The sequence below is a fragment of the Nicotiana tomentosiformis genome, chromosome 3, assembly GCF_000390325.3.
Source record: "Nicotiana tomentosiformis chromosome 3, ASM39032v3, whole genome shotgun sequence".
NCBI lineage: Eukaryota > Viridiplantae > Streptophyta > Magnoliopsida > Solanales > Solanaceae > Nicotiana > Nicotiana tomentosiformis.
Genome location: NC_090814.1, coordinates 107290427 through 107318266, shown reverse-complemented (window position 1 = coordinate 107318266; position 27840 = coordinate 107290427). Strand labels below are relative to the sequence as shown.

The window sequence follows — 27840 nt, the reverse complement described above, 5'->3', positions numbered from 1 at the left end:
TGCTTTCGGAATTCAACCTAGTTGGAAATCCGAAGTAGTGGTGGATTGACTCTAGAGCCACTCGACATGTTTGTGCTATCAAGGAAGCATTTGTGACTTACTCTACTGCTGGTCCCGAAGAAGTTCTTTCCATGGGAAATACTGCAACAGCCAAGATTGAAGGTTATGGGAAGATATTCCTGAAGATGACTTCCGGCAAGGTGTTAACGCTCAACAACGTCCTTCATGTCCCTACTATTAGGAAGAATTTAGTTTCTACTTCTTTGCTTGTTAAGAATGGATTCAAATGTGTATTTGTTTCTGATAAAGTTATTGTAAGCAAGAACGAAATGTATGTTGGAAAGGGCTACCTCACAGAGAAGAAGTACAAGACTGAAGATGCATGCTTGAAGAAGTTCATGGTTGCCAAGTTTCTGGACTATAAAATGATAGACAGTAAAACTGTTGGAATCCAAGTTCAGGAGCTTCAACTTATTTTTCATGACCTTATTGCTGAAGGTATGGTCGTGAATGAAGCACTTAAAGTTGCTGCAATGATTGAAAAATTGCCTCCTTCGTGGAGAGATTTCAAGAACTATCTTAAGCACAAGCGCAAAGAAATGAAGTTGAAAGATCTTGTGATTCGTCTCAAGATTGAGGAAGATAACGAAACAGCCGAGAAGAAGTATCATGGAAATTCAACGATCATGGGAGCTAATATCGTTGAGGAGATTGCTCAAAAAAGTAAGAAGAGAAAGAGGTCTTCTGGAAGAAGTATCGTGGAAATTCAACGATCATGGGAGCTAATATCGTTGAGGAGATTGCTCCAAAAAGTAAGAAGAGAAAGAGGTCTTCTGGACAGACTAAGGAGCAGAACAAAAAGAAATTCAAGGGCAGCTGCTACAATTGTGGAAAAACCGGTCACAAAGCCCCTGATTGTCATCTCCCGAAAAAGTATAAGAAGAAGGGACAGGCCATCATAGTGGAGAAGAATGATGACATTGATGATCTGTGTGCAATGTTTTCGGAATGCAACCTAGTTGGAAATCCGATGGAGTGGTGGATTGGCTCTGGAGCCACTGGACAAGTTTGTGCTGTCAAGGAAGCATTTGCGACTTACTCTACTGCTGGTCCCGAAGAAGAGCTTTCCATGGGAAATACTGCAAAAGCCAAGATTGAAGGTTATGGGAAGATATTCCTGAAGATGACTTCCGGCAAGGTGTTAACGCTCAACAACGTTCTTCATGTTCCTACTATTAGGAAGAATTTAGTTTCTACTTCTTTGCTTGTTAAGAATGGATTCAAATGTGTATTTGTTTCTGATAAAGTTGTTGTAAGCAAGAACGAAATGTATGTTGGAAAGGGCTACCTCACAGAGAAGAAGTACAAGACTGAAGATGCATGCTTGAAGAAGTTCGTGGTTGCCAAGTTTCTAGACTATAAAATGATAGACAGTAAAACTGTTGGAATCCAAGTTCAGGAGCTTCAACTTATTTTTCATGACCTTATTGTTGAAGGTATGGTCGTGAATGAAGAATTTAAAGTGGCTACAATGGTTGAAAAATTGCCTCCTTCATGGAGAGATTTCAAGAACTATCTTAAGCACAAGCGCAAAGAAATAAAGTTGGAAGATCATGTGATTCGTCTCAAGATTGAGGAAGATAACAAAACAGCCGAGAAGAAGTCTCATGGAAATTCAACGATCATGGGAGCTAATATCGTTGAGGATATTGCTCCAAAAAGTAAGAAGAGAAAGAGGTCTTCTGGACAGACTAAGGAGCAGAACAAAAAGAAATTCAAGGGCATCTGCTACAATTGTGGAAAAACCGGTCACAAAATTCCTGATTGTCGTTTCCCGAAAAAGTATAAGAAGAAGGGACATGCTAACATAGTGGACAAGAATGATGACATTGATGATCTATGTGCAATGCTTTCGGAATTCAACCTAGTTGGAAATCCGAAGGAGTGGTGGATTGACTCTGGAGCCACTCAACATGTTTGTGCTGTCAGGGAAGCATTTGCGACTTACTCTACTGCTGGTCCCAAAGAAGAGCTTTCCACGGGAAATACTGCAACAGCCAAGATTGAAGGTTATGGTAAGATATTCCTGAAGATGACTTCCGGCAAGGTGTTAACGCTCAACAACGTTCTTCATGTTCCTACTATTAGGAAGAATTTAGTTTCTACTTCTTTGCTTGTTAAGAATGGATTCAAATGTGTATTTATTTCTGATAAAGTTGTTGTAAGCAAGAACGAAATGTATGTTGGAAAGGGCTACCTCACAGAGAAGAAGTACAAGACTGAAGATGCATGATTGAAGAAGTTCGTGGTTGCCAAGTTTCTAGACTATAAAATGATAGACAGTAAAACTGTTGGAATCCAAGTTCAGGAGCTTCAACTTATTTTTCATGACCTTATTGTTGAAGGTATGGTCGTGAATGAAGCATTTAAAGTGGCTACAATGATTGAAAAATTGCCTCCTTCGTGGAGAGATTTCAAGAACTATCTTAAGCACAAGCGCAAAGAAATAAAGTTGGAAGATCTTGTGATTCGTCTCAAGATTGAGGAAGATAACAAAACATCCGAGAAGAAGTCTCGTGGAAATTCAACGATCATGGGAGCTAATATCATTGAGGATATTGCTCCAAAAAGTAAAAAGAGAAAGAGGTCTTCTGGACAGACTAAGGAGCAGAACAAAAAGAAATTCAAGGGCAGCTGCTAAAATTATGGAAAAATCGGTCACAAAACCCCTGATTGTCGTCTCCCGAAAAAGTATAAGAAGAAGGGACATGCCAACATAGTGGACAAGAATGATGACATTGATGATCTATGTGCAATGCTTTCGGAATTCAACCTAGTTGGAAATCCGAAGGAGTGGTGGATTGACTCTAGAGCCACTCGACATGTTTGTGCTATCAAGGAAGCATTTGCGACTTACTCTACTGCCGGTCCCGAAGAAGATCTTTCCATGGGAAATACTGCAACAGCCAAGACTGAAGGTTTTGGGAAGATATTCCTGAAGATGACTTCCGGCAAGGTGTTAACGCTCAACAACATTCTTCATGTTCCTACTATTAGGAAGAATTTAGTTTCTACTTCTTTTCTTGTTAAGAATGGATTCAAATGTGTATTTGTTTCTGATAAAGTTGTTGTAAGCAAGAACGAAATGTATGTTGGAAAGGGCTACCTCACAGAGAAGAAGTACAAGACTGAAGATGCATGCCTGAAGAAGTTCGTGGTTGCCAAGTTTCTAGACTATAAAATGATAGACAGTAAAACTGCTGGAATCCAAGTTCAGGAGCTTCAACTTATTTTTCATGACCTTATTGTTGAAGGTATGGTCGTGAATGAAGCATTTAAAGTGGCTGCAATGATTGAAAAATTGCCTCCTTCGTGGAGAGATTTCAAGAACTATCTTAAGCACAAGCGCAAAGAAATGAAGTTGGAAGATCTTGTGATTCGTCTCAAGATTGAGGAAGATAACAAAACAGCCGAGAAGAAGTCTCGTGGAAATTCAACGATCATGGGAGCTAATATCGTTGAGGAGATTGATCCAAAAAGTAAGAAGAGAAAGAAGACTTCTGGACAGACTAAGGAGCAGAACAAAAAGAAATTCAAGGGCAGCTGCTACAATTGTGGAAAAACCGGTCACAAAGCCCCTGATTGTCATCTTCCAAAAAAGTATAAGAAGAAGGGACAGGCCAACATAGTGGAGAAGAATGATGACATTGATGATCTGTGTGCAATGCTTTCGGAATGCAACCTAGTTTGAAATCCGAAGGAGTGGTGGATTAACTCTGGAGCCACTCAACATGTTTGTGCTGTCAAGGAAGCATTTGCGACTTACTCTACTGCTGGTACCAAATAAGAGCTTTCCATGGTAAATACTGCAACAGCCAAGATTGAAGGTTATGGGAAGATATTCCTGAAGATGACTTCCGGCAAGGTGTTAACGCTCAACAACGTTCTTCATGTTCCTACTATTAGGAAGAATTTAGTTTCTACTTCTTTGCTTGTTAAGAATGGATTCAAATGTGTATTTGTTTCTGATAAAGTTGTTGTAAGCAAGAACGAAATGTATGTTGGAAAGGGCTACCTCACAGAGAAGAAGTACAAGACTGAAGATGCATGCTTGAAGAAGTTCGTGGTTGCCAAGTTTGTAGACTATAAAATGATAGACAGTAAAACTGTTGGAATCCAAGTTCAGGAGCTTCAACTTATTTTTCATGACCTTATTGCTGAAGGTATGGTCGTGAATGAAGAATTTCAAGTGGCTGCAATGATTGAAAAATTGCCTCCTTCGTGGAGTGATTTCAAGAACTATCTTTAGCGCAAGCGCGAAGAAATAAAGTTGGAAGATCTTGTGATTCGTCTCAAGATTGAGGAAGATAACAAAACAGCCGAGAAGAAGTCTCGTGGAAATTCAACGATCATGGGAGCTAATATCGTTGAGGAGATTGCTCCAAAAAGTAAGAAGAGAAAGAGGTCTTCTGGACAGACTAAGGAGCAGAACAAAAAGAAATTCAAGGGCAGCTGCTACAATTGTGGAAAAACCGGTCACAAAGCCCCTGATTGTTGTCTCCCGAAAAAGTATAAGAAGAAGGGACAGGCCAACTTAGTGGAGAAGAATGATGACATTCATGATCTATGTGCAATGCTTTCGGAATTCAACCTAGTTGGAAATCCGAAGTAGTGGTGGATTGACTCTAGAGCCACTCGACATGTTTGTGCTATCAAGGAAGCATTTGTGACTTACTCTACTGCTGGTCCCGAAGAAGTTCTTTCCATGGGAAATACTGCAACAGCCAAGATTGAAGGTTATGGGAAGATATTCCTGAAGATGACTTCCGGCAAGGTGTTAACGCTCAACAACGTCCTTCATGTCCCTACTATTAGGAAGAATTTAGTTTCTACTTCTTTGCTTGTTAAGAATGGATTCAAATGTGTATTTGTTTCTGATAAAGTTATTGTAAGCAAGAACGAAATGTATGTTGGAAAGGGCTACCTCACAGAGAAGAAGTACAAGACTGAAGATGCATGCTTGAAGAAGTTCATGGTTGCCAAGTTTCTAGACTATAAAATGATAGACAGTAAAACTGTTGGAATCCAAGTTCAGGAGCTTCAACTTATTTTTCATGACCTTATTGCTGAAGGTATGGTCGTGAATGAAGCACTTAAAGTTGCTGCAATGATTGAAAAATTGCCTCCTTCGTGGAGAGATTTCAAGAACTATCTTAAGCACAAGCGCAAAGAAATGAAGTTGAAAGATCTTGTGATTCGTCTCAAGATTGAGGAAGATAACGAAACAGCCGAGAAGAAGTATCATGGAAATTCAACGATCATGGGAGCTAATATCGTTGAGGAGATTGCTCAAAAAAGTAAGAAGAGAAAGAGGTCTTCTGGAAGAAGTATCGTGGAAATTCAACGATCATGGGAGCTAATATCGTTGAGGAGATTGCTCCAAAAAGTAAGAAGAGAAAGAGGTCTTCTGGACAGACTAAGGAGCAGAACAAAAAGAAATTCAAGGGCAGCTGCTACAATTGTGGAAAAACCGGTCACAAAGCCCCTGATTGTCATCTCCCGAAAAAGTATAAGAAGAAGGGACAGGCCATCATAGTGGAGAAGAATGATGACATTGATGATCTGTGTGCAATGTTTTCGGAATGCAACCTAGTTGGAAATCCGATGGAGTGGTGGATTGGCTCTGGAGCCACTGGACAAGTTTGTGCTGTCAAGGAAGCATTTGCGACTTACTCTACTGCTGGTCCCGAAGAAGTGCTTTCCATGGGAAATACTGCAAAAGCCAAGATTGAAGGTTATGGGAAGATATTCCTGAAGATGACTTCCGGCAAGGTGTTAACGCTCAACAACGTTCTTCATGTTCCTACTATTAGGAAGAATTTAGTTTCTACTTCTTTGCTTGTTAAGAATGGATTCAAATGTGTATTTGTTTCTGATAAAGTTGTTGTAAGCAAGAATGAAATTTATGTTGGAAAGGGCTACCTCACAGAGAAGAAGTACAAGACTGAAGATGCATGCTTGAAGAAGTTCGTGGTTGCCAAGTTTCTAGACTATAAAATGATAGACAGTAAAACTGTTGGAATCCAAGTTCAGGAGCTTCAACTTATTTTTCATGACCTTATTGTTGAAGGTATGGTCGTGAATGAAGAATTTAAAGTGGCTACAATGGTTGAAAAATTGCCTCCTTCATGGAGAGATTTCAAGAACTATCTTAAGCACAAGCGCAAAGAAATAAAGTTGGAAGATCATGTGATTCGTCTCAAGATTGAGGAAGATAACAAAACAGCCGAGAAGAAGTCTCGTGGAAATTCAACGATCATGGGAGCTAATATCGTTGAGGATATTGCTCCAAAAAGTAAGAAGAGAAAGAGGTCTTCTGGACAGACTAAGGAGCAGAACAAAAAGAAATTCAAGGGCATCTGCTACAATTGTGGAAAAACCGGTCACAAAATCCCTGATTGTCGTTTCCCGAAAAAGTATAAGAAGAAGGGACATGCTAACATAGTGGACAAGAATGATGACATTGATGATCTATGTGCAATGCTTTCGGAATTCAACCTAGTTGGAAATCCGAAGGAGTGGTGGATTGACTCTGGAGCCACTCAACATGTTTGTGCTGTCAGGGAAGCATTTGCGACTTACTCTACTGCTGGTCCCAAAGAAGAGCTTTCCATGGGAAATACTGCAACAGCCAAGATTGAAGGTTATGGGAAGATATTCCTGAAGATGACTTCCGGCAAGGTGTTAACGCTCAACAACGTTCTTCATGTTCCTACTATTAGGAAGAATTTAGTTTCTACTTCTTTGCTTGTTAAGAATGGATTCAAATGTGTATTTATTTCTGATAAAGTTGTTGTAAGCAAGAACGAAATGTATGTTGGAAAGGGCTACCTCACAGAGAAGAAGTACAAGACTGAAGATGCATGATTGAAGAAGTTCGTGGTTGCCAAGTTTCTAGACTATAAAATGATAGACAGTAAAACTGTTGGAATCCAAGTTCAGGAGCTTCAACTTATTTTTCATGACCTTATTGTTGAAGGTATGGTCGTGAATGAAGCATTTAAAGTGGCTGCAATGATTGAAAAATTGCCTCCTTCGTGGAGAGATTTCAAGAACTATCTTAAGCACAAGCGAAAAGAAATGAAGTTGAAAGATCTTGTGATTCGTCTCAAGATTGAGGAAGATAACAAAACAGCCGAGAAGAAGTCTCGTGGAAATTCAACGATCATGGGAGCTAATATCATTGAGGAGATTGCTCCAAAAAGTAAGAAGAGAAAGAGTCTTCTAGACAGACTAAGGATCAGAACAAAAAGAAATTCAAGGGCAGCTGCTACAATTGTGGAAAAATCGGTCACAAAGCCCCTGATTGTCGTCTCCCGAAAAAGTATAAGAAGAAGGGACATGCCAACATAGTGGAGAAGAATGATGACATTGATGATCTATGTGCAATGCTTTCGGAATTCAACCTAGTTGGAAATTCGAAGGAGTGGTGGATTGACTCTAGAGCCACTCGACATGTTTGTGCTATCAAGGAAGCATTTGCGACTTACTCTACTGCTGGTCCCGAAGAAGTTCTTTCCATGGGAAATACTGCAACAGCCAAGATTGAAGGTTTTGGGAAGATATTCCTGAAGATGACTTCCGGCAAGGTGTTAACGCTCAACAACGTTCTTCATGTTCCTACTATTAGGAAGAATTTAGTTTCTACTTCTTTTCTTGTTAAGAATGGATTCAAATGTGTATTTGTTTCTGATAAAGTTGTTGTAAGCAAGAACGAAATGTATGTTGGAAAGGGCTACCTCACAGAGAAGAAGTACAAGACTGAAGATGCATGCTTGAAGAAGTTCGTGGTTGCCAAGTTTCTAGACTATAAAATGATAGACAGTAAAACTGTTGGAATCCAAGTTCAGGAGCTTCAACTTATTTTTCATGACCTTATTGTTGAAGGTATGGTCGTGAATGAAGCATTTAAAGTGGCTGCAATGATTGAAAAATTGCCTCCTTCGTGGAGAGATTTCAAGAACTATCTTAAGCACAAGCGAAAAGAAATGAAGTTGAAAGATCTTGTGATTCGTCTGAAGATTGAGGAAGATAACAAAACAGCCGAGAAGAAGTCTCGTGGAAATTCAACGATCATGGGAGCTAATATCGTTGAGGAGATTGCTCCAAAAAGTAAGAAGAGAAAGAGTCTTCTAGACAGACTAAGGATCAGAACAAAAAGAAATTCAAGGGCAGCTGCTACAATTGTGGAAAAACCGGTCACAAAGCCCCTGATTGTCGTCTCCCGAAAAAGTATAAGAAGAAGGGACAGGCCAACATAGTGCAGAAGAATGATGACATTGATGATCTGTGTGCAATGATTTCGGAATGCAACCTAGTTGGAAATCCGAAGGAGTGGTGGATTGACTCTGGAGCTACTCAACATGTTTGTGCTGTCAGGGAAGCATTTGCGACTTACTCTACTGCTGGTCCCAAAGAAGAGCTTTCCATGGGAAATACTGCAACAGCCAAGATTGAAGGTTATGGGAAGATATTCCTGAAGATGACTTCCGGCAAGGTGTTAACGCTCAACAACGTTCTTCATGTTCCTACTATTAGGAAGAATTTAGTTTCTAATTCTTTGCTTGTTAAGAATGGATTCAAATGTGTATTTGTTTCTGATAAAGTTGTAGTAAGCAAGAACGAAATGTATGTTGGAAAGGGCTACCTCACAGAGAAGAAGTACAAGACTGAAGATGCATGCTTGAAGAAGTTGGTGGTTGCCAAGTTTCTAGATTATAAAATAATAGACAGTAAAACTATTGGAATCCAAGTTCAGGAGCTTCAACTTATTTTTCATGAACTTATTGTTGAAGGTATGGTCGTTAATGAAGCATTTAAAGTGGCTGCAATGATTAAAAAATTGCCTCCTTCGTGGAGAGATTTCAAGAACTATCTTAAGCACAAGCGCAAAGAAATAAAGTTGGAAGATCTTGTGATTCGTCTCAAGATTGAGGAAGATAACAAAACAGCCGAGAAGAAGTCTCGTGGAAATTCAACAATCATGGGAGCTAATATCGTTGAGGATATTTCTCCAAAATGTAAGAAGAGAAAGAGGTCTTCTGGACAGACTAAGGAGCAGAACAAAAAGAAATTCAAGGGCAGCTGCTACAATTGTGAAAAAATCGGTCACAAAGCCCCTGATTGTCGTCTCCCGAAAAAGTATAAGAAGAAGGGACATGCCAACATAGTGGAGAAGAATGATGACATTGATGATCTATGTGCAATGCTTTCGGAATTCAACCTAGTTGGAAATCCGAAGGAGTGGTGGATTGACTCTAGAGCCACTCAACATGTTTGTGCTATCAAGGAAGCATTTGCGACTTACTCTACTGCTGGTCCCGAAGAAGTTCTTTCCATGGGAAATACTGCAACAGCCAAGATTGAAGGTTTTGGGAAGATATTCCTGAAGATGACTTCCGGCAAGGTGTTAACGCTCAACAACGTTCTTCATGTTCCTACTATTAGGAAGAATTTAGTTTCTACTTCTTTTCTTGTTAAGAATGGATTCAAATGTGTATTTGTTTCTGATAAAGTTGTTGTAAGCAAGAACGAAATGTATGTTGGAAAGGGCTACCTCACAGAGAAGAAGTACAAGACTGAAGATGCATGCTTGAAGAAGTTCGTGGTTGCCAAGTTTCTAGACTATAAAATGATAGACAGTAAAACTGTTGGAATCCAAGTTCAGGAGCTTCAACTTATTTTTCATGACCTTATTGTTGAAGGTATGGTCGTGAATGAAGCATTTAAAGTGGCTGCAATGATTGAAAAATTGCCTCCTTCGTGGAGAGATTTCAAGAACTATCTTAAGCACAAGCGAAAAGAAATGAAGTTGGAAGATCTTGTGATTCGTCTCAAGATTGAGGAAGATAACAAAACAGCCGAGAAGAAGTCTCGTGGAAATTCAACGATCATGGGAGCTAATATCGTTGAGGAGATTGCTCCAAAAAGTAAGAAGAGAAAGAGGTCTTCAAGACAGACTAAGGAGCAGAACAAAAAGAAATTCAAGGGCAGCTGCTACAATTGTGGAAAAACCGGTCACAAAGCCCCTGATTGTCGTCTCCAGAAAAAGTATAAGAAGAAGGGACAGGACAAAATAGTGCAGAAGAATGATGACATTGATGATCTGTGTGCAATGCTTTCGGAATGCAACCTAGTTGGAAATCCGAAGGAGTGGTGGATTGACTCTGGAGCCACTCAACATGTTTGTGCTGTCAGGGAAGCATTTGCGACTTACTCTACTGCTGGTCCCAAAGAAGAGCTTTCCATGGGAAATACTGCAACAGCCAAGATTGAAGGTTATGGGAAGATATTCCTGAAGATGACTTCCGGCAAGGTGTTAACGCTCAACAACGTTCTTCATGTTCCTACTATTAGGAAGAATTTACTTTCTACTTCTTTGCTTGTTAAGAATGGATTCAAATGTGTATTTATTTCTGATAAAGTTGTTGTAAGCAAGAACGAAATGTATGTTGGAAAGGGCTACCTCACAGAGAAGAAGTACAAAACTGAAGATGCATGATTGAAGAAGTTCGTGGTTGCCAAGTTTCTAGACTATAAAATGATAGACAGTAAAACTGTTGGAATCCAAGTTCAGGAGCTTCAACTTATTTTTCATGACCTTATTGTTGAAGGTATGGTCGTGAATGAAGCATTTAAAGTGGCTGCAATGATTGAAAAATTGCCTCCTTCGTGGAGAGATTTCAAGAACTATCTTAAGCACAAGCGCAAAGAAATGAAGTTGGAAGATCTTGTGATTCGTCTCAAGATTTAGGAAGATAACAAAACAGCCGAGAAGAAGTCTCGTGGAAATTCAACGATCATGGGAGCTAATATCGTTGAGGAGATTGCTCCAAAAAGTAAGAAGAGAAAGAGGTCTTCTGGACAGACTAAGGAGCAGAAAAAAAAGAAATTCAAGGGCAGCTGCTACAATTGTGGAAAAACCGGTAACAAAGCCCCTGATTGTCGTCTCCCGAAAAAGTATAAGAAGAAGGGACAGGCCAACATAGTGGAGAAGAATGATGACATTGATGATCTATGTGCAATGCTTTCGGAATTCAACCTAGTTGGAAATCCGAAGGAGTGGTGGATTGACTCTAAAGCCACTCGACATGTTTGTGCTATCAAGGAAGCATTTGCGACTTGCTCTACTGCTGGTCCCGAAGAAGATCTTTCCATGGGAAATACTGCAACCGCCAAGATTGAAGGTTATGGGAAGATATTCCTGAAGATGACTTCCGGCAAGGTGTTAACGCTCAACAACGTTCTTCATGTTCCTACTATTAGGAAGAATTTAGTTTCTACTTCTTTTCTTGTTAAGAATGGATTCAAATGTGTATTTGTTTCTGATAAAGTTGTTGTAAGCAAGAACGAAATGTATGTTGGAAAGGGCTACCTCACAGAGAAGAAGTACAAGACTGAAGATGCATGCTTGAAGAAGTTCGTGGTTGCCAAGTTTCTAGACTATAAAATGATAGACAGTAAAACTGTTGGAATCCAAGTTCAGGAGCTTCAACTTATTTTTCATGACCTTATTGTTGAAGGTATGGTCGTGAATGAAGCATTTAAAGGGGCTGCAACGATTGAAAAATTGCCTCCTTCGTGGAGAGATTTCAAGAACTATCTTATGCACAAGCGAAAAGAAATGAAGTTGGAAGATCTTGTGATTCGTCTCAAGATTGAGGAAGATAACAAAACAGCCGAGAAGAAGTCTCGTGGAAATTCAACGATCATGGGAGCTAATATCGTTGAGGAGATTGCTCCAAAAAGTAAGAAGAGAAAGAGGTCTTCAAGACAGACTAAGGAGCAGAACAAAAAGAAATTCAAGGGCAGCTGCTACAATTGTGGAAAAACCGGTCACAAAGCCCCTGATTGTCGTCTCCCGAAAAAGTATAAGAAGAAGGGACAGGCCAACATAGTGCAGAAGAATGATGACATTGATGATCTGTGTGCAATGCTTTCGGAATGCAACCTAGTTGGAAATCCGAAGGAGTGGTGGATTAACTCTGGAGCTACTCAACATGTTTGTGCTGTCAGGGAAGCATTTGCGACTTACTCTACTGCTGGTCCCAAAGAAGAGCTTTCCATGGGAAATACTGCAACAGCCAAGATTGAAGGTTATGGGAAGATATTCCTGAAAATGACTTCCGGCAAGGTGTTAACGCTCAACAACGTTCTTCATGTTCCTACTATTAGGAAGAATTTAGTTTCTACTTCTTTGCTTGTTAAGAATGGATTCAAATGTGTATTTGTTTCTGATAAAGTTGTTGTAAGCAAGAACGAAATGTATGTTGGAAAGGGCTACCTCACAGAGAAGAAGTACAAGACTGAAGATGCATGCTTGAAGAAGTTGGTGGTTGCCAAGTTTCTAGATTATAAAATAATAGACAGTAAAACTATTGGAATCCAAGTTCAGGAGCTTCAACTTATTTTTCATGACCTTATTGTTGAAGGTATGGTCGTTAATGAAGCATTTAAAGTGGCTGCAATGATTGAAAAATTGCCTCCTTCGTGGAGAGATTTCAAGAACTATTTTAAGCACAAGCGCAAAGAAATAAAGTTGGAAGATCTTGTGATTCGTCTCAAGATTGAGGAAGATAACAAAACAGCCGAGAAGAAGTCTCGTGGAAATTCAACAATCATGGGAGCTAATATCGTTGAGGATATTTCTCCAAAATGTAAGAAGAGAAAGAGGTCTTCTGGACAGACTAAGGAGCAGAACAAAAAGAAATTCAAGGGCAGCTGCTACAATTGTGGAAAAACCGGTCACAAAGCCCCTGATTGTCGTCTCCCGAAAAAGTATAAGAAGAAGGGACATGCCAACATAGTGGAGAAGAATGATGACATTGATGATCTATGTGCAATGCTTTCGGAATTCAACCTAGTTGGAAATCCGAAGGAGTGGTGGATTGACTCTAGAGCCACTCGACATGTTTGTGCTATCAAGGAAGCATTTGCGACTTGCTCTACTGCTGGTCCCGAAGAAGATCTTTCCATGGGAAATACTGCAACCGCCAAGATTGAAGGTTATGGGAAGATATTCCTGAAGATGACTTCCGGCAAGGTGTTAACGCTCAACAACGTTCTTCATGTTCCTACTATTAGGAAGAATTTAGTTTCTACTTCTTTGCTTGTTAAGAATGGATTCAAATGTGTATTTATTTCTGATAAAGTTGTTGTAAGCAAGAACGAAATGTATGTTGGAAAGGGCTACCTCACAGAGAAGAAGTACAAGACTGAAGATGCATGATTGAAGAAGTTCGTGGTTGCCAAGTTTCTAGACTATAAAATGATAGACAGTAAAACTGTTGGAATCCAAGTTCAGGAGCTTCAACTTATTTTTCATGACCTTATTGTTGAAGGTATGGTCGTGAATGAAGCATTTAAAGTGGCTGCAATGATTGAAAAATTGCCTCCTTCGTGGAGAGATTTCAAGAACTATCTTAAGCACAAGCGAAAAGAAATGAAGTTGGAAGATCTTGTGATTCGTCTCAAGATTGAGGAAGATAACAAAACAGCCGAGAAGAAGTCTCGTGGAAATTCAACGATCATGGGAGCTAATATCGTTGAGGAGATTGCTCCAAAAAGTAAGAAGAGAAAGAGGTCTTCAAGACAGACTAAGGAGCAGAACAAAAAGAAATTCAAGGGCAGCTGCTACAATTGTGGAAAAACCGGTCACAAAGCCCCTGATTGTCGTCTCCCGAAAAAGTATAAGAAGAAGGGACAGGCCAACATAGTGCAGAAGAATGATGACATTGATGATCTGTGTGCAATGCTTTCGGAATGCAACCTAGTTGGAAATCCGAAGGAGTGGTGGATTGACTCTGGAGCCACTCAACATGTTTGTGCTGTCAGGGAAGCATTTGCGACTTACTCTACTGCTGGTCCCAAAGAAGAGCTTTCCATGGGAAATACTGCAACAGCCAAGATTGAAGGTTATGGGAAGATATTCCTGAAGATGACTTCCGGCAAGGTGTTAACGCTCAACAACGTTCTTCATGTTCCTACTATTAGGAAGAATTTAGTTTCTACTTCTTTGCTTGTTAAGAATGGATTCAAATGTGTATTTATTTCTGATAAAGTTGTTGTAAGCAAGAACGAAATGTATGTTGGAAAGGGCTACCTCACAGAGAAGAAGTACAAGACTGAAGATGCATGATTGAAGAAGTTCGTGGTTGCCAAGTTTCTAGACTATAAAATGATAGACAGTAAAACTGTTGGAATCCAAGTTCAGGAGCTTCAACTTATTTTTCATGACCTTATTGTTGAAGGTATGGTCGTGAATGAAGCATTTAAAGTGGCCGCAATGATTGAAAGTTTGCCTCCTTCGTGGAGAGATTTCAAGAACTATCTTAAGCACAAGCGCAAAGAAATGAAGTTGGAAGATCTTGTGATTCGTCTCAAGATTGAGGAAGATAACAAAACAGCCGAGAAGAAGTCACGTGGAAATTCAACGATCATGGGAGCTAATATAGTTGAGGAGATTGCTCCAAAAAGTAAGAAGAGAAAGAGGTCTTCTGGACAGACTAAGGAGCAGAACAAAAAGAAATTCAAGGGCAGCTGCTACAATTGTGGAAAAATCGGTCACAAAGCCCCTGATTGTCGTCTCCCGAAAAAGTATAAGAAGAAGGGGCATGCCAACATAGTGGAGAAGAATTATGACATTGATGATCTATGTGCAATGCTTTCGGAATTCAACCTAGTTGGAAATTCGAAGGAGTGGTGGATTGATTCTAGAGCCACTCGACATGTTTGTGCTATCAAGGAAGCATTTGCGACTTACTCTACTGCTGGTCCCGAAGAAGTTCTTTCCATGGGAAATACTGCAACAGCCAAGATTGAAGGTTTTGGGAAGATATTCCTGAAGATGACTTCCGGCAAGGTGTTAACGCTCAACAACGTTCTTCATGTTCCTACTATTAGGAAGAATTTAGTTTCTACTTCTTTTCTTGTTAAGAATGGATTCAAATGTGTATTTGTTTCTGATAAAGTTGTTGTAAGCAAGAACAAAATGTATGTTGGAAAGGGCTACCTCACAGAGAAGAAGTACAAGACTGAAGATGCATGCTTGAAGAAGTTCGTGGTTGCCAAGTTTCTAGACTATAAAATGATAGACAGTAAAACTGTTGGAATCCAAGTTCAGGAGCTTCAACTTATTTTTCATGACCTTATTGTTGAAGGTATGGTCGTGAATAAAGCATTTAAAGTGGCTGCAATGATTGAAAAATTGCCTCCTTCGTGGAGAGATTTCAAGAACTATCTTAAGCACAAGCGAAAAGAAATGAAGTTGGAAGATCTTGTGATTCGTCTCAAGATTGAGGAAGATAACAAAACAGCCGAGAAGAAGTCTCGTGGAAATTCAACGATCATGGGAGCTAATATCGTTGAGGAGATTGCTCCAAAAAGTAAGAAGAGAAAGAGGTCTTCAAGACAGACTAAGGAGCAGAACAAAAAGAAATTCAAGGGCAGCTGCTACAATTGTGGAAAAATCGGTCACAAAGCCCCTGATTGTCGTCTCCCGAAAAAGTATAAGAAGAAGGGACAGGCCAACATAGTGCAGAAGAATGATGACATTGATGATCTGTGTGCAATGCTTTCGGAATGCAACCTAGTTGGAAATCCGAAGGAGTGGTGGATTGACTCTGGAGCCACTCAACATGTTTGTGCTGTCAGGGAAGCATTTGCGACTTACTCTACTGCTGGTCCCAAAGAAGAGCTTTCCATGGGAAATACTGCAACAGCCAAGATTGAAGGTTATGGGAAGATATTCCTGAAGATGACTTCCGGCAAGGTGTTAACGCTCAACAACGTTCTTCATGTTCCTACTATTAGGAAGAATTTAGTTTCTAATTCTTTGCTTGTTAAGAATGGATTCAAATGTGTATTTATTTCTGATAAAGTTGTTGTAAGCAAGAACGAAATGTATGTTGGAAAGGGCTACCTCACAGAGAAGAAGTACAAGACTGAAGATGCATGATTGAAGAAGTTCGTGGTTGCCAAGTTTCTAGACTATAAAATGATAGACAGTAAAACTGTTGGAATCCAAGTTCAGGAGCTTCAACTTATTTTTCATGACCTTATTGTTTAAGGTATGGTCGTGAATGAAGCATTTAAAGTGGCTGCAATGATTGAAAAATTGCCTCCTTCGTGGAGAGATTTCAAGAACTATCTTAAGCACAAGCGCAAAGAAATGAAGTTGGAAGATCTTGTGATTCGTCTCAAGATTTAGGAAGATAACAAAACAGCCGAGAAGAAGTCTCGTGGAAATTCAACAATTATGGGAGCTAATATCGTTGAGGAGATTGCTCCAAAAAGTAAGAAGAGAAAGAGGTCTTCTGGACAGACTAAGGAGCAGAACAAAAAGAAATTCAAGGGCAGCTGCTACAATTGTGGAAAAACCGGTCACAAAGCCCCTGATTGTCGTCTCCCGAAAAGGTATAAGAAGAAGGGACAGGCCAACATAGTGGAGAAGAATGATGACATTGATGATCTATGTGCAATGCTTTCGGAATTCAACCTAGTTGGAAATCCGAAGGAGTGGTGGATTGACTCTAGAGCCACTCGACATGTTTGTGCTATCAAGGAAGCATTTGCGACTTGCTCTACTGCTGGTCCCGAAGAAGATCTTTCCATGGGAAATACTGCAACCGCCAAGATTGAAGGTTATGGGAAGATATTCCTGAAGATGACTTCCGGCAAGGTGTTAACGCTCAACAACGTTCTTCATGTTCCTACTATTAGGAAGAATTTGGTTTCTACTTCTTTTCTTGTTAAGAATGGATTCAAATGTGTATTTGTTTCTGATAAAGTTGTTGTAAGCAAGAACGAAATGTATGTTGGAAAGGGCTACCTCACAGAGAAGAAGTACAAGACTGAAGATGCATGCTTGAAGAAGTTCGTGGTTGCCAAGTTTCTAGACTATAAAATGATAGACAGTAAAACTGTTGGAATCCAAGTTCAGGAGCTTCAACTTATTTTTCATGACCTTATTGTTGAAGGTATGGTCGTGAATGAAGCATTTAAAGTGGCTGCAATGATTGAAAAATTGCCTCCTTCGTGGAGAGATTTCAAGAACTATCTTAAGCACATTCGAAAAGAAATGAAGTTGGAAGATCTTGTGATTCGTCTAAAGATTGAGGAAGATAACAAAACAGCCGAGAAGAAGTCTCGTGGAAATTCAACGATCATGGGAGCTAATATCGTTGAGGAGATTGCTCCAAAAAGTAAGAAGAGAAAGAGGTCTTCTAGACAGACTAAGGAGCAGAACAAAAAGAAATTCAAGGGCAGCTGCTACAATTGTGGAAAAACCGGTCACAAAGCCCCTGATTGTCGTCTCCCGAAAAAGTATAAGAAGAAGGGACAGGCCAACATAGTGCAGAAGAATGATGACATTGATGATCTGTGTGCAATGCTTTCGGAATGCAACCTAGTTGGAAATCCGAAGGAGTGGTGGATTGACTCTGGAGCCACTCAACATGTTTGTGCTGTCAGGGAAGCATTTGCGACTTACTCTACTGCTGGTCCCAAAGAAGAGCTTTCCATGGGAAATACTGCAACAGCCAAGATTGAAGGTTATGGGAAGATATTCCTGAAAATGACTTCCGGCAAGGTGTTAACGCTCAACAACGTTCTTCATGTTCCTACTATTAGGAAGAATTTAGTTTCTACTTCTTTGCTTGTTAAGAATGGATTCAAATGTGTATTTGTTTCTGATAAAGTTGTTGTAAGCAAGAACGAAATGTATGTTGGAAAGGGCTACCTCACAGAGAAGAAGTACAAGACTGAAGATGCATGCTTGAAGAAGTTGGTGGTTGCCAAGTTTCTAGATTATAAAATAATAGACAGTAAAACTATTGGAATCCAAGTTCAGGAGCTTCAACTTATTTTTCATGACCTTATTGTTGAAGGTATGGTCGTTAATGAAGCATTTAAAGTGGCTGCAATGATTGAAAAATTGCCTCCTTCGTGGAGAGATTTCAAGAACTATTTTAAGCACAAGCGCAAAGAAATAAAGTTGGAAGATCTTGTGATTCGTCTCAAGATTGAGGAAGATAACAAAACAGCCGAGAAGAAGTCTCGTGGAAATTCAACAATCATGGGAGCTAATATCGTTGAGGATATTTCTCCAAAATGTAAGAAGAGAAAGAGGTCTTCTGGACAGACTAAGGAGCAGAACAAAAAGAAATTCAAGGGCAGCTGCTACAATTGTGGAAAAACCGGTCACAAAGCCCCTGATTGTCGTCTCCCGAAAAAGTATAAGCAGAAGGGACAGGCCAACATAGTGGAGAAGAATGATGACATTGATGATCTATGTGCAATGCTTTCGGAATTCAACCTAGTTGGAAATCCGAAGGAGTGGTGGATTGACTCTAGAGCCACTCGACATGTTTGTGCTATCAAGGAAGCATTTGCGACTTGCTCTACTGCTGGTCCCGAAGAAGATCTTTCCATGGGAAATACTGCAACCGCCAAGATTGAAGGTTATGGGAAGATATTCCTGAAGATGACTTCCGGCAAGGTGTTAACGCTCAACAACGTTCTTCATGTTCCTACTATTAGGAAGAATTTAGTTTCTACTTCTTTGCTTGTTAAGAATGGATTCAAATGTGTATTTATTTCTGATAAAGTTGTTGTAAGCAAGAACGAAATGTATGTTGGAAAGGGCTACCTCACAGAGAAGAAGTACAAGACTGAAGATGCATGATTGAAGAAGTTCGTGGTTGCCAAGTTTCTAGACTATAAAATGATAGACAGTAAAACTGTTGGAATCCAAGTTCAGGAGCTTCAACTTATTTTTCATGACCTTATTGTTGAAGGTATGGTCGTGAATGAAGCATTTAAAGTGGCTGCAATGATTGAAAAATTGCCTCCTTCGTGGAGAGATTTCAAGAACTATCTTAAGCACAAGCGCAAAGAAATGAAGTTGGAAGATCTTGTGATTCGTCTCAAGATTGAGGAAGATAACAAAACAGCCGAGAAGAAGTCTCGTGGAAATTCAACGATCATGGGAGCTAATATCGTTGAGGAGATTGCTCCAAAAAGTAAGAAGACAAAGAGGTCTTCTGGACAGACTAAGGAGCAGAACAAAAAGAAATTCAAGGGCAGCTGCTACAATTGTGGAAAAACGGGTCACAAAGCCCCTGATTGTTGTCTCCCGAAAAAGTATAAGAAGAAGGGACAGGCCAACATAGTGGAGAAGAATGATGACATTCATGATCTATGTGCAATGCTTTCGGAATTCAACCTAGTTGGAAATCCGAAGTAGTGGTGGATTGACTCTAGAGCCACTCGACATGTTTGTGCTATCAAGGAAGCATTTGTGACTTACTCTACTGCTGGTCCCGAAGAAGCTCTTTCCATGGGAAATACTGCAACAGCCAAGATTGAAGGTTTTGTGAAGATATTCCTGAAGATGACTTCCGGTAAGGTGTTAACGCTCAACAACGTTCTTCATGTTCCTACTATTAGGAAGAATTTAGTTTCTACTTCTTTTCTTGTTAAGAATGGATTCAAATGTGTATTTGTTTCTGATAAAGTTGTTGTAAGCAAGAACGAAATGTATGTTGGAAAGGGCTACCTCACAGAGAATAAGTACAAGACTGAAGATGCATGCTTGAAGAAGTTCGTGGTTGCCAAGTTTCTAGACTATAAAATGATAGACAGTAAAACTGTTGGAATCCAAGTTCAGGAGCTTCAACTTATTTTTCATGACCTTATTGTTGAAGGTATGGTCGTGAATGAAGCATTTAAAGTGGCTGCAATGATTGAAAAATTGCCTCCTTCGTGGAGAGATTTCAAGAACTATCTTAAGCACAAGCGAAAAGAAATGAAGTTGAAAGATCTTGTGATTCGTCTCAAGATTGAGGAAGATAACAAAACAGCCGAGAAGAAATCTCGTGGAAATTCAACGATCATGGGAGCTAATATCGTTGAGGAGATTGCTCCAAAAAGTAAGAAGAGAAAGAGTCTTCTAGACAGACTAAGGATCAGAACAAAAAGAAATTCAAGGGCAGCTGCTACAATTGTGGAAAAACCGGTCACAAAGCCCCTGATTGTCGTCTCCCGAAAAAGTATAAGAAGAAGGGACAGGCCAACATAGTGCAGAAGAATGATGACATTGATGATCTGTGTGCAATGCTTTCGGAATGCAACCTAGTTGGAAATCCGAAGGAGTGGTGGATTGACTCTGGAGCCACTCAACATGTTTGTGCTGTCAGGGAAGCATTTGCGACTTACTCTATTGCTGGTCCCAAAGAAGAGCTTTCCATGGGAAATACTGCAACAGCCAAGATTGAAGGTTTTGGGAAGATATTCCTGAAGATGACTTCCGGCAAGGTGTTAACGCTCAACAACGTTCTTCATGTTCCTACTATTAGGAAGAATTTAGTTTCTACTTCTTTGCTTGTTAAGAATGGATTCAAATGTGTATTTGTTTCTGATAAAGTTGTTGTAAGCAAGAACGAAATGTATGTTGGAAAGGGCTACCTCACAGAGAAGAAGTACAAGACTGAAGATGCATGCTTGAAGAAGTTGGTGGTTGCCAAGTTTCTAGATTATAAAATAATAGACAGTAAAACTATTGGAATCCAAGTTCAGGAGCTTCAACTTATTTTTCATGACCTTATTGTTGAAGGTATGGTCGTTAATGAAGCATTTAAAGTGGCTGCAATGATTAAAAAATTGCCTCCTTCGTGGAGAGATTTCAAGAACTATTTTAAGCACAAGCGCAAAGAAATAAAGTTGGAAGATCTTGTGATTCGTCTCAAGATTGAGGAAGATAACAAAACAGCCGAGAAGAAGTCTCGTGGAAATTCAACAATCATGGGAGCTAATATCGTTGAGGATATTTCTCCAAAATGTAAGAAGAGAAAGAGGTCTTCTGGACAGACTAAGGAGCAGAACAAAAAGAAATTCAAGGGCAGCTGCTACAATTGTGGAAAAACCGGTCATAAAGCCCCTGATTGTCGTCTCCCGAAAAAGTATAAGAAGAAAGGACAGGCCAACATAGTGGAGAAGAATGATGACATTGATGATCTATGTGCAATGCTTTCGGAATTCAACCTAGTTGGAAATCCGAAGTAGTGGTGGATTGACTCTAGAGCCACTCGACATGTTTGTGCTATCAAGGAAGCATTTGCGACTTGCTCTACTGCTGGTCCCGAAGAAGATCTTTCCATGGGAAATACTGCAACCGCCAAGATTGAAGGTTATGGGAAGATATTCCTGAAGATGACTTCCGGCAAGGTGTTAACGCTCAACAACGTTCTTCATGTTCCTACTATTAGGAAGAATTTAGTTTCTACTTCTTTGCTTGTTAAGAATGGATTCAAATGTGTATTTGTTTCTGATAAAGTTGTTGTAAGCAAGAACGAAATGTATGTTGGAAAGGGCTACCTCACAGAGAAGAAGTACAAGACTGAAGATGCATGCTTGAAGAAGTTCGTGGTTGCCAAGTTTCTAGACTATAAAATGATAGACAGTAAAACTGTTGGAATCCAAGTTCAGGCGCTTCAACTTATTTTTCATGACCTTATTGTTGAAGGTATGGTTGTTAATGAAGCATTTAAAGTGGCTGCAATGATTGAAAAATTGCCTCCTTCGTGGAGAAATTTCAAGAACTATCTTAAGCACAAGCGCAAAGAAATGAAGTTTGAAGATCTTATGATTCGTCTCAAGATTGAGGAAGATAACAAAATAACCGAGAAGAAGTCTCGTGGAAATTCAACGATCATGGGAGCTAATATCGTTGAGGATATTTCTCCAAAATGTAAGAAGAGAAAGAGGTCTTCTGGACAGACTAAGGAGCAGAACAAAAAGAAATTCAAGGGTAGCTGCTACAATTGTGGAAAAACCGGTCACAAAGCCCCTGATTGTCGTCTCCCGAAAAAGTATAAGAAGAAGGGACAGGCCAACATAGTGGAGAAGAATGATGACATTGATGATCTGTGTGCAATGCTTTCGGAATTCAACCTAGTTGGAAATCCGAAGTAGTGGTGGATTGACTCTGGAGCCACTCGATATGTTTGTGCTGTCAAGGAAGCATTTGCGACTTGCTCTACTGCTGGTCCCGAAGAAGATCTTTCCATGGGAAATACTGCAACCGCCAAGATTGAAGGTTATGGGAAGATATTCCTGAAGATGACTTCCGGCAAGGTGTTAACGCTCAACAACGTTCTTCATGTTCCTACTATTAGGAAGAATTTAGTTTCTACTTCTTTGCTTGTTAAGAATGGATTCAAATGTGTATTTGTTTCTGATAAAGTTGTTGTAAGCAAGAACGAAATGTATGTTGGAAAGGGCTACCTCACAGAGAAGAAGTACAAGACTGAAGATGCATGCTTGAAGAAGTTCGTGGTTGCCAAGTTTCTAGACTATAAAATGATAGACAGTAAAACTGTTGGAATCCAAGTTCAGGCGCTTCAACTTATTTTTCATGACCTTATTGTTGAAGGTATGGTTGTTAATGAAGCATTTAAAGTGGCTGCAATGATTGAAAAATTGCCTCCTTCGTGGAGAAATTTCAAGAACTATCTTAAGCACAAGCGCAAAGAAATGAAGTTTGAAGATCTTATGATTCGTCTCAAGATTGAGGAAGATAACAAAATAACCGAGAAGAAGTCTCGTGGAAATTCAACGATCATGGGAGCTAATATCGTTGAGGATATTTCTCCAAAATGTAAGAAGAGAAAGAGGTCTTCTGGACAGACTAAGGAGCAGAACAAAAAGAAATTCAAGGGTAGCTGCTACAATTGTGGAAAAACCGGTCACAAAGCCCCTGATTGTCGTCTCCCGAAAAAGTATAAGAAGAAGGGACAGGCCAACATAGTGGAGAAGAATGATGACATTGATGATCTGTGTGCAATGCTTTCGGAATGCAACCTAGTTGGAAATCCGAAGGAGTGGTGGATTGACTCTGGAGCCACTCGACATGTTTGTGCTGTCAAGGAAGCATTTGCGACTTACTCTACTGCTGGTCCCGAAGAAGAGCTTTCCATGGGAAATACTGCAACAACCAAGATTGAAGGTTATGGGAAGATATTCCTGAAGATGACTTCCGGCAAGGTGTTAACGCTTAACAACGTTCTTCATGTTCCTACTATTAGGAAGAATTTAGTTTCTACTTCTTTGCTTGTTAAGAATGGATTCAAATGTGTATTTGTTTCTGATAAAGTTGTTGTAAGCAAGAACGAAATGTATGTTGGAAAGGGCTACCTCACAGAGGGCCTCTTCAAACTAAATATAATGGTTGTTGACAGTATGAATAAAATTGCAGTTTCTTCTTATTTATTGGAGTCAAATGATATATGGCATATTCGTTTAGGAGATGTCAATTACAAAACCTTGCGGAAGTTAATTAATTTAGAAGTGTTGCCTAAATTCGAGTGTAATAAATCAAAATGTCAAATATGTTTTGAGTCTAAGTTTGTAAAATATCCTTATAAGTCTATTGAAAGGAATTCAAATACTTTAGAATTAATTCATACTGACATTTGTGATATGAAGTCGACACCATCTCGAGGTGAGAAAAAGCATTTTATTACTTTTATTGACTTCTGCACTCGATATTGTTATGTTTATTTGCTTAATAGTTAGGATGAAGCAATTGAAGCATTTAAGCAATACAAGAATGAAGTGGAGAATCAATTGAATAAAAAGATCAAAATGATTAGAAGTGATAGGGGTGGAGAATATGAATTTCCATTTGCAGAAATGTGTTCGAAATATGGAATTATTCATCAAACTACTGCACCTTACACACCTCAATCCAATGAAATTGCGGAAAGGAAAAATCAGACATTAAAGGAAATGATGAATTCTTTATTAATAAGTTCCGGATTACCGCAGAGTTTGTGGGGTGAAGCTATCCTTACAGCTAACCGAATACTCAACAGAGTACCCCACAGCAAAACGCAATCTATTCCATATGAAAAATGGAAAGGAAGAAAACCCAACTTGAAATATTTCAAAGTGTGGGGGTGTCTAGCAAAGGTACAAGTTCCTTTACCTAAAAGGGTTAAAATCGGACCAAAAACTATTGATTGCGTTTTCATTGGATATGCTACAAACAGTAAAGCATGTCGGTTTTTGGTTCATAAATCCGATAATCCCGAAATTCACATTAATACAGTAATGAAAACAGATAATGCTGAATTCTTTGAAAGCTTCTATCCGTATAAAACTGAATGTGAGTCGTTAAGTGAAAGACCTAAACGACCTCGGGAAGAACCAAAGGAAAATACTCCAAGTATAGAAGATCCAAGGCGTAGCAAACGTCAAAGAACATCTACTTCCTTTGGACCAGATTTTGTGACATTCTTGCTTGAAAATGAGCCTCTAACTTTTAAAGCAGCTATGTCATCTTCTGATTCAGCGTTTTGGAAAGAGGCAGTCAATAGTGAGAATCAATCAATTTTGGATAACCATACATGGGAATTGGTAGATCTTCCTCCGGGAAATAAGCCTTTAGGTTCGAAATGGATCTTTAAACGGAAAGTGAAAGTTGATGGCACTATTGACAAATATAAGGCAAGACTTGTTGTCATAGGTTATAGACAAAAGGAAGTCCTTGATTACTTTAACACTTACTCGCCAGTAACGAGGATAACATCTATTAGGGTGTTAGTGGCACTAGCGGCCGTGTATGGTCTTGAAATCCATCAAATGGATATTAAAACAGCTTTCTTAAATAGAGAATTAGAGGATGAGATTTACATGGAACAACCTGAGAGTTTTGTGGTAACTGGTAAAGAAAAGAAAGTGTGCAAACTTGTTAAGTCACTTTATGGACTTAAACAAGCACCCAAACAATGGCATGCCAAATTTGACCAAACAATGTTGGCAAGTGGGTTTAAAATTAACGAGTGCGACAAATGTGTTTATATTAAAAACACTCCAGGTCATGAAGTTATTGTTTGTTTATATGTTGATGACATGTTGATAGTGAGAAAAAACATGGAAGATATAAATGCTACTAAGCGCATGTTGGCTAGAAAATTCGATATGAAAGACTTAGGAGTTGCTGATGTGATCTTAGGAATCAGAATTCACAAGACTCCACAAGGTCTAGCATTATCACAGTCTCATTACATTGAAAAGGTACTTGACAAGTTCAAGTATTTGGATTTCAAAATTGCCAAGACTCCAATTGACGTGAGTTATGCACTTCAAAAGAATGAAGGTGAAAGTGACTCACAACTGGATTATGCAAGAGTATTGGGAAGTTTGATATATATCATGAATTGTACACGACCAGATATAGCATGTGCTATTAGTAAACTGAGTCGGTTTACAAGTAATCCCAATCACATACATTGGATGGCAATGAAACGAGTTTTGCGGTATCTCAAACATACCCAAAATTACGCTTTGCATTATAACAAATATCCCTCCGTAGTCGAGGGATATAGTGATGCAAATTGGATCATTGGATCATCTGAAGTTAAATCCACGAGTGGATATGTTTTCATAGTTGGGAGTGGAGCAGTGTCATGGAAATCATCCAAACAAACGTGCATCGCCCGTTCTACAATGGAATCTGAATTCATAGCTTTAGATAAGGCCGGTGAAGAAGCTGAATGGCTCCGAAATTTCTTGGAAGATATTCCATTTTGGCCCAAACCTTTGGCACCTATTTGTATACATTGTAATAGTCAAGCAGCAATAGGCAGGGCAGGGAGCGTTATGTATAACGGAAAATCTCGTCATATACGACGGAGACACAATACCGTTAGACAACTACTCTCTAGTGGTGTTATCACAATTGACTACATAAAGTCAAGAGATAACGTGTCGGATCCACTTATAAAAGGCCTATCTAGAGAGGCAGTTGAAAGATCATCAAAGGGAATGGGGTTAAGGTCTAGGACAAGTCGTCATGATGGTAACTCTACCTAGCAGACTGGAGATCCCACGGGCTAGGTTCAAAGAGATCAAACAAAGTTATGAATGATGGTTCAACATTGTCAAATAACTCAACCCATTCTCGTGATGAAGAAAATGTTCAGAAATCGAGGTAAAGCAGTAAGGCTTTTTGATGAGTCAACAAAGCTTAAAGGTTTTTTAATGATTTGCTAAGTCTGGCAGGATATGACCAGATAGTGTGTCTACAGGATTACACGTTTAGAAATCACCTATGTGAGTGTGAAGTGTAAGCCGCTTCAAGGGGAATGAAAGTAAAGGCACATTCTCTAAGTACTCATAAAACCAGGCGGTGTTTATGGCTGAAACGAACACAACCGTGAGAACCATAGATGGTTAAGGATTTATTGTGTGACTTATATTGTCTAGGTATACAACAAAGCTCGACGGTTCAAAGATATCAAATCTACCGATTGACCGAGTATATCCGATATAAGTTCACTACGAAAAGTTCAAAGGGAAATCTACTTATCTAGATGCAATTAATTCTTGCATGTAAAACACACACGCGTCCGTGCATTCCTTTATTTTATAACCATTCCCCATTCATGTGGGGGATTGTTGGGATTTTAAGCTTGTGTAGCTTAAAGAGGAAGAATGAGAAATGGAGGAAAAATGAAATATTTGAGTTTTTCTTGGCAAAGGGACATTGTCCCATATCGTAGGAAGAAAAGGCTTTTGATGGGTATATATATAATTGCTCTTCTTCTAGCTCTTAAAGAGTTCAGAAAAAGGCAAGCCTCGCGCCGTCGTCGCTCGCTCGCTCGGCTCGGCTTCGACTTCGGATTTGGATTTGGATTTGGATTTGGATTTGGATTTGGTCAAAGATCGATGGATTGATTAATCTTTTTGGACAAAATTCCATTCAGTTATTTAATTAATTGACCCATGACCCGCGACTCAGTTCGGTCAGGCCCGTTTTCTTTCTCGGATTATTTTTCTCGCAATATTTCAAACAACCCTTTTTCAACGGCCATGGCTGTTTCTGAAAGGTTGCAAGCCTTTTCAGAAACAATGCCAGCAACTCTATAAATAGAGTTTGAATCCCAGAATCTTTCCTTACGAAATTTTCTGAGCTTCTTCTTCTTCTTCTTCTTCTACACAATAAATTCAAATGTATTTTACAGCCTTCGAGTGGCTCGCTGTTCACCGGAGTTTTGGTACCAACACTCCAGTGAGTTAAATCGTTCTATCCTGGGAGGATATATTCCAGCACCTCAAGTATTTGAGGGAAATAATTTTCTTAAGGACACACTGTGTATTCAGTGGGCTCGATTTATTCCTATACTGTTTTTTATTTTTCAGAATCTATTTCGTTAAACAAGTATTACTAACTTTCTGTTTTATTTTTTTCAGAAAGTTTAATTGTTTATTACAGCAATACAGAATTATAATAGTAAGAAAGATGCTTGATTGGGTGTATTAGTAAGACTGAATATCAGTAATGTTGGGATTAGCTATAATGATATTAGTTATGCTGAGATTATTTCTTATCCACTGTTTGATTGGTGTATTAAATCATTGCGTAATTTCTAAAATATTGGTGTTTTATAGGAATACCCTCCAAAATATAACGGAAAGTATTTGGAATAGGTTTTGAGCAATCATGTCTTTAACCATATTTATGCAAGTATTAAAAACCATCGAATTGCTAATACCATAGTTTGCTGTATATTATTTATACATAGGATAATACCAAATAGAATGTATAACTAATACAAGTATTAATTATACATATGTCGAAAAAATATACGAAATAATGAATTAGTAATGCACAAAGCTAATGCTTGCATTATTTTTCCTAATACCTCCTTGGAGGTATTTTTACTAATACCTACCAAACGAGCCCTAAATGTTTAAGTGAGAGGATGAATTTTTTTATTT

The 27840-nt window shown here is 39.2% G+C and overlaps 1 protein-coding gene across 1 annotated transcript in view; it reads left to right on the top strand.

Moving 5' to 3' along the window:
* The window catches only part of LOC138908304 (uncharacterized), a 29008-nt gene extending 1687 nt beyond the window's left edge, over nucleotides 1–27321 (top strand). The window contains exons 3-13 of the mRNA XM_070198962.1: nucleotides 151–331; nucleotides 8599–8855; nucleotides 11583–11748; nucleotides 16780–16869; nucleotides 20256–20335; nucleotides 20531–20671; nucleotides 21581–21865; nucleotides 22490–22774; nucleotides 24584–24781; nucleotides 24935–25062; nucleotides 27313–27321. Of these exons, the coding sequence (XP_070055063.1) occupies nucleotides 151–331; nucleotides 8599–8855; nucleotides 11583–11748; nucleotides 16780–16869; nucleotides 20256–20335; nucleotides 20531–20671; nucleotides 21581–21865; nucleotides 22490–22774; nucleotides 24584–24781; nucleotides 24935–25062; nucleotides 27313–27321 (1820 nt within the window). The remainder of the gene's footprint in view (nucleotides 1–150; nucleotides 332–8598; nucleotides 8856–11582; nucleotides 11749–16779; nucleotides 16870–20255; nucleotides 20336–20530; nucleotides 20672–21580; nucleotides 21866–22489; nucleotides 22775–24583; nucleotides 24782–24934; nucleotides 25063–27312) is intronic.
* The last annotated feature ends 519 nt before the right edge of the window (nucleotides 27322–27840 follow it).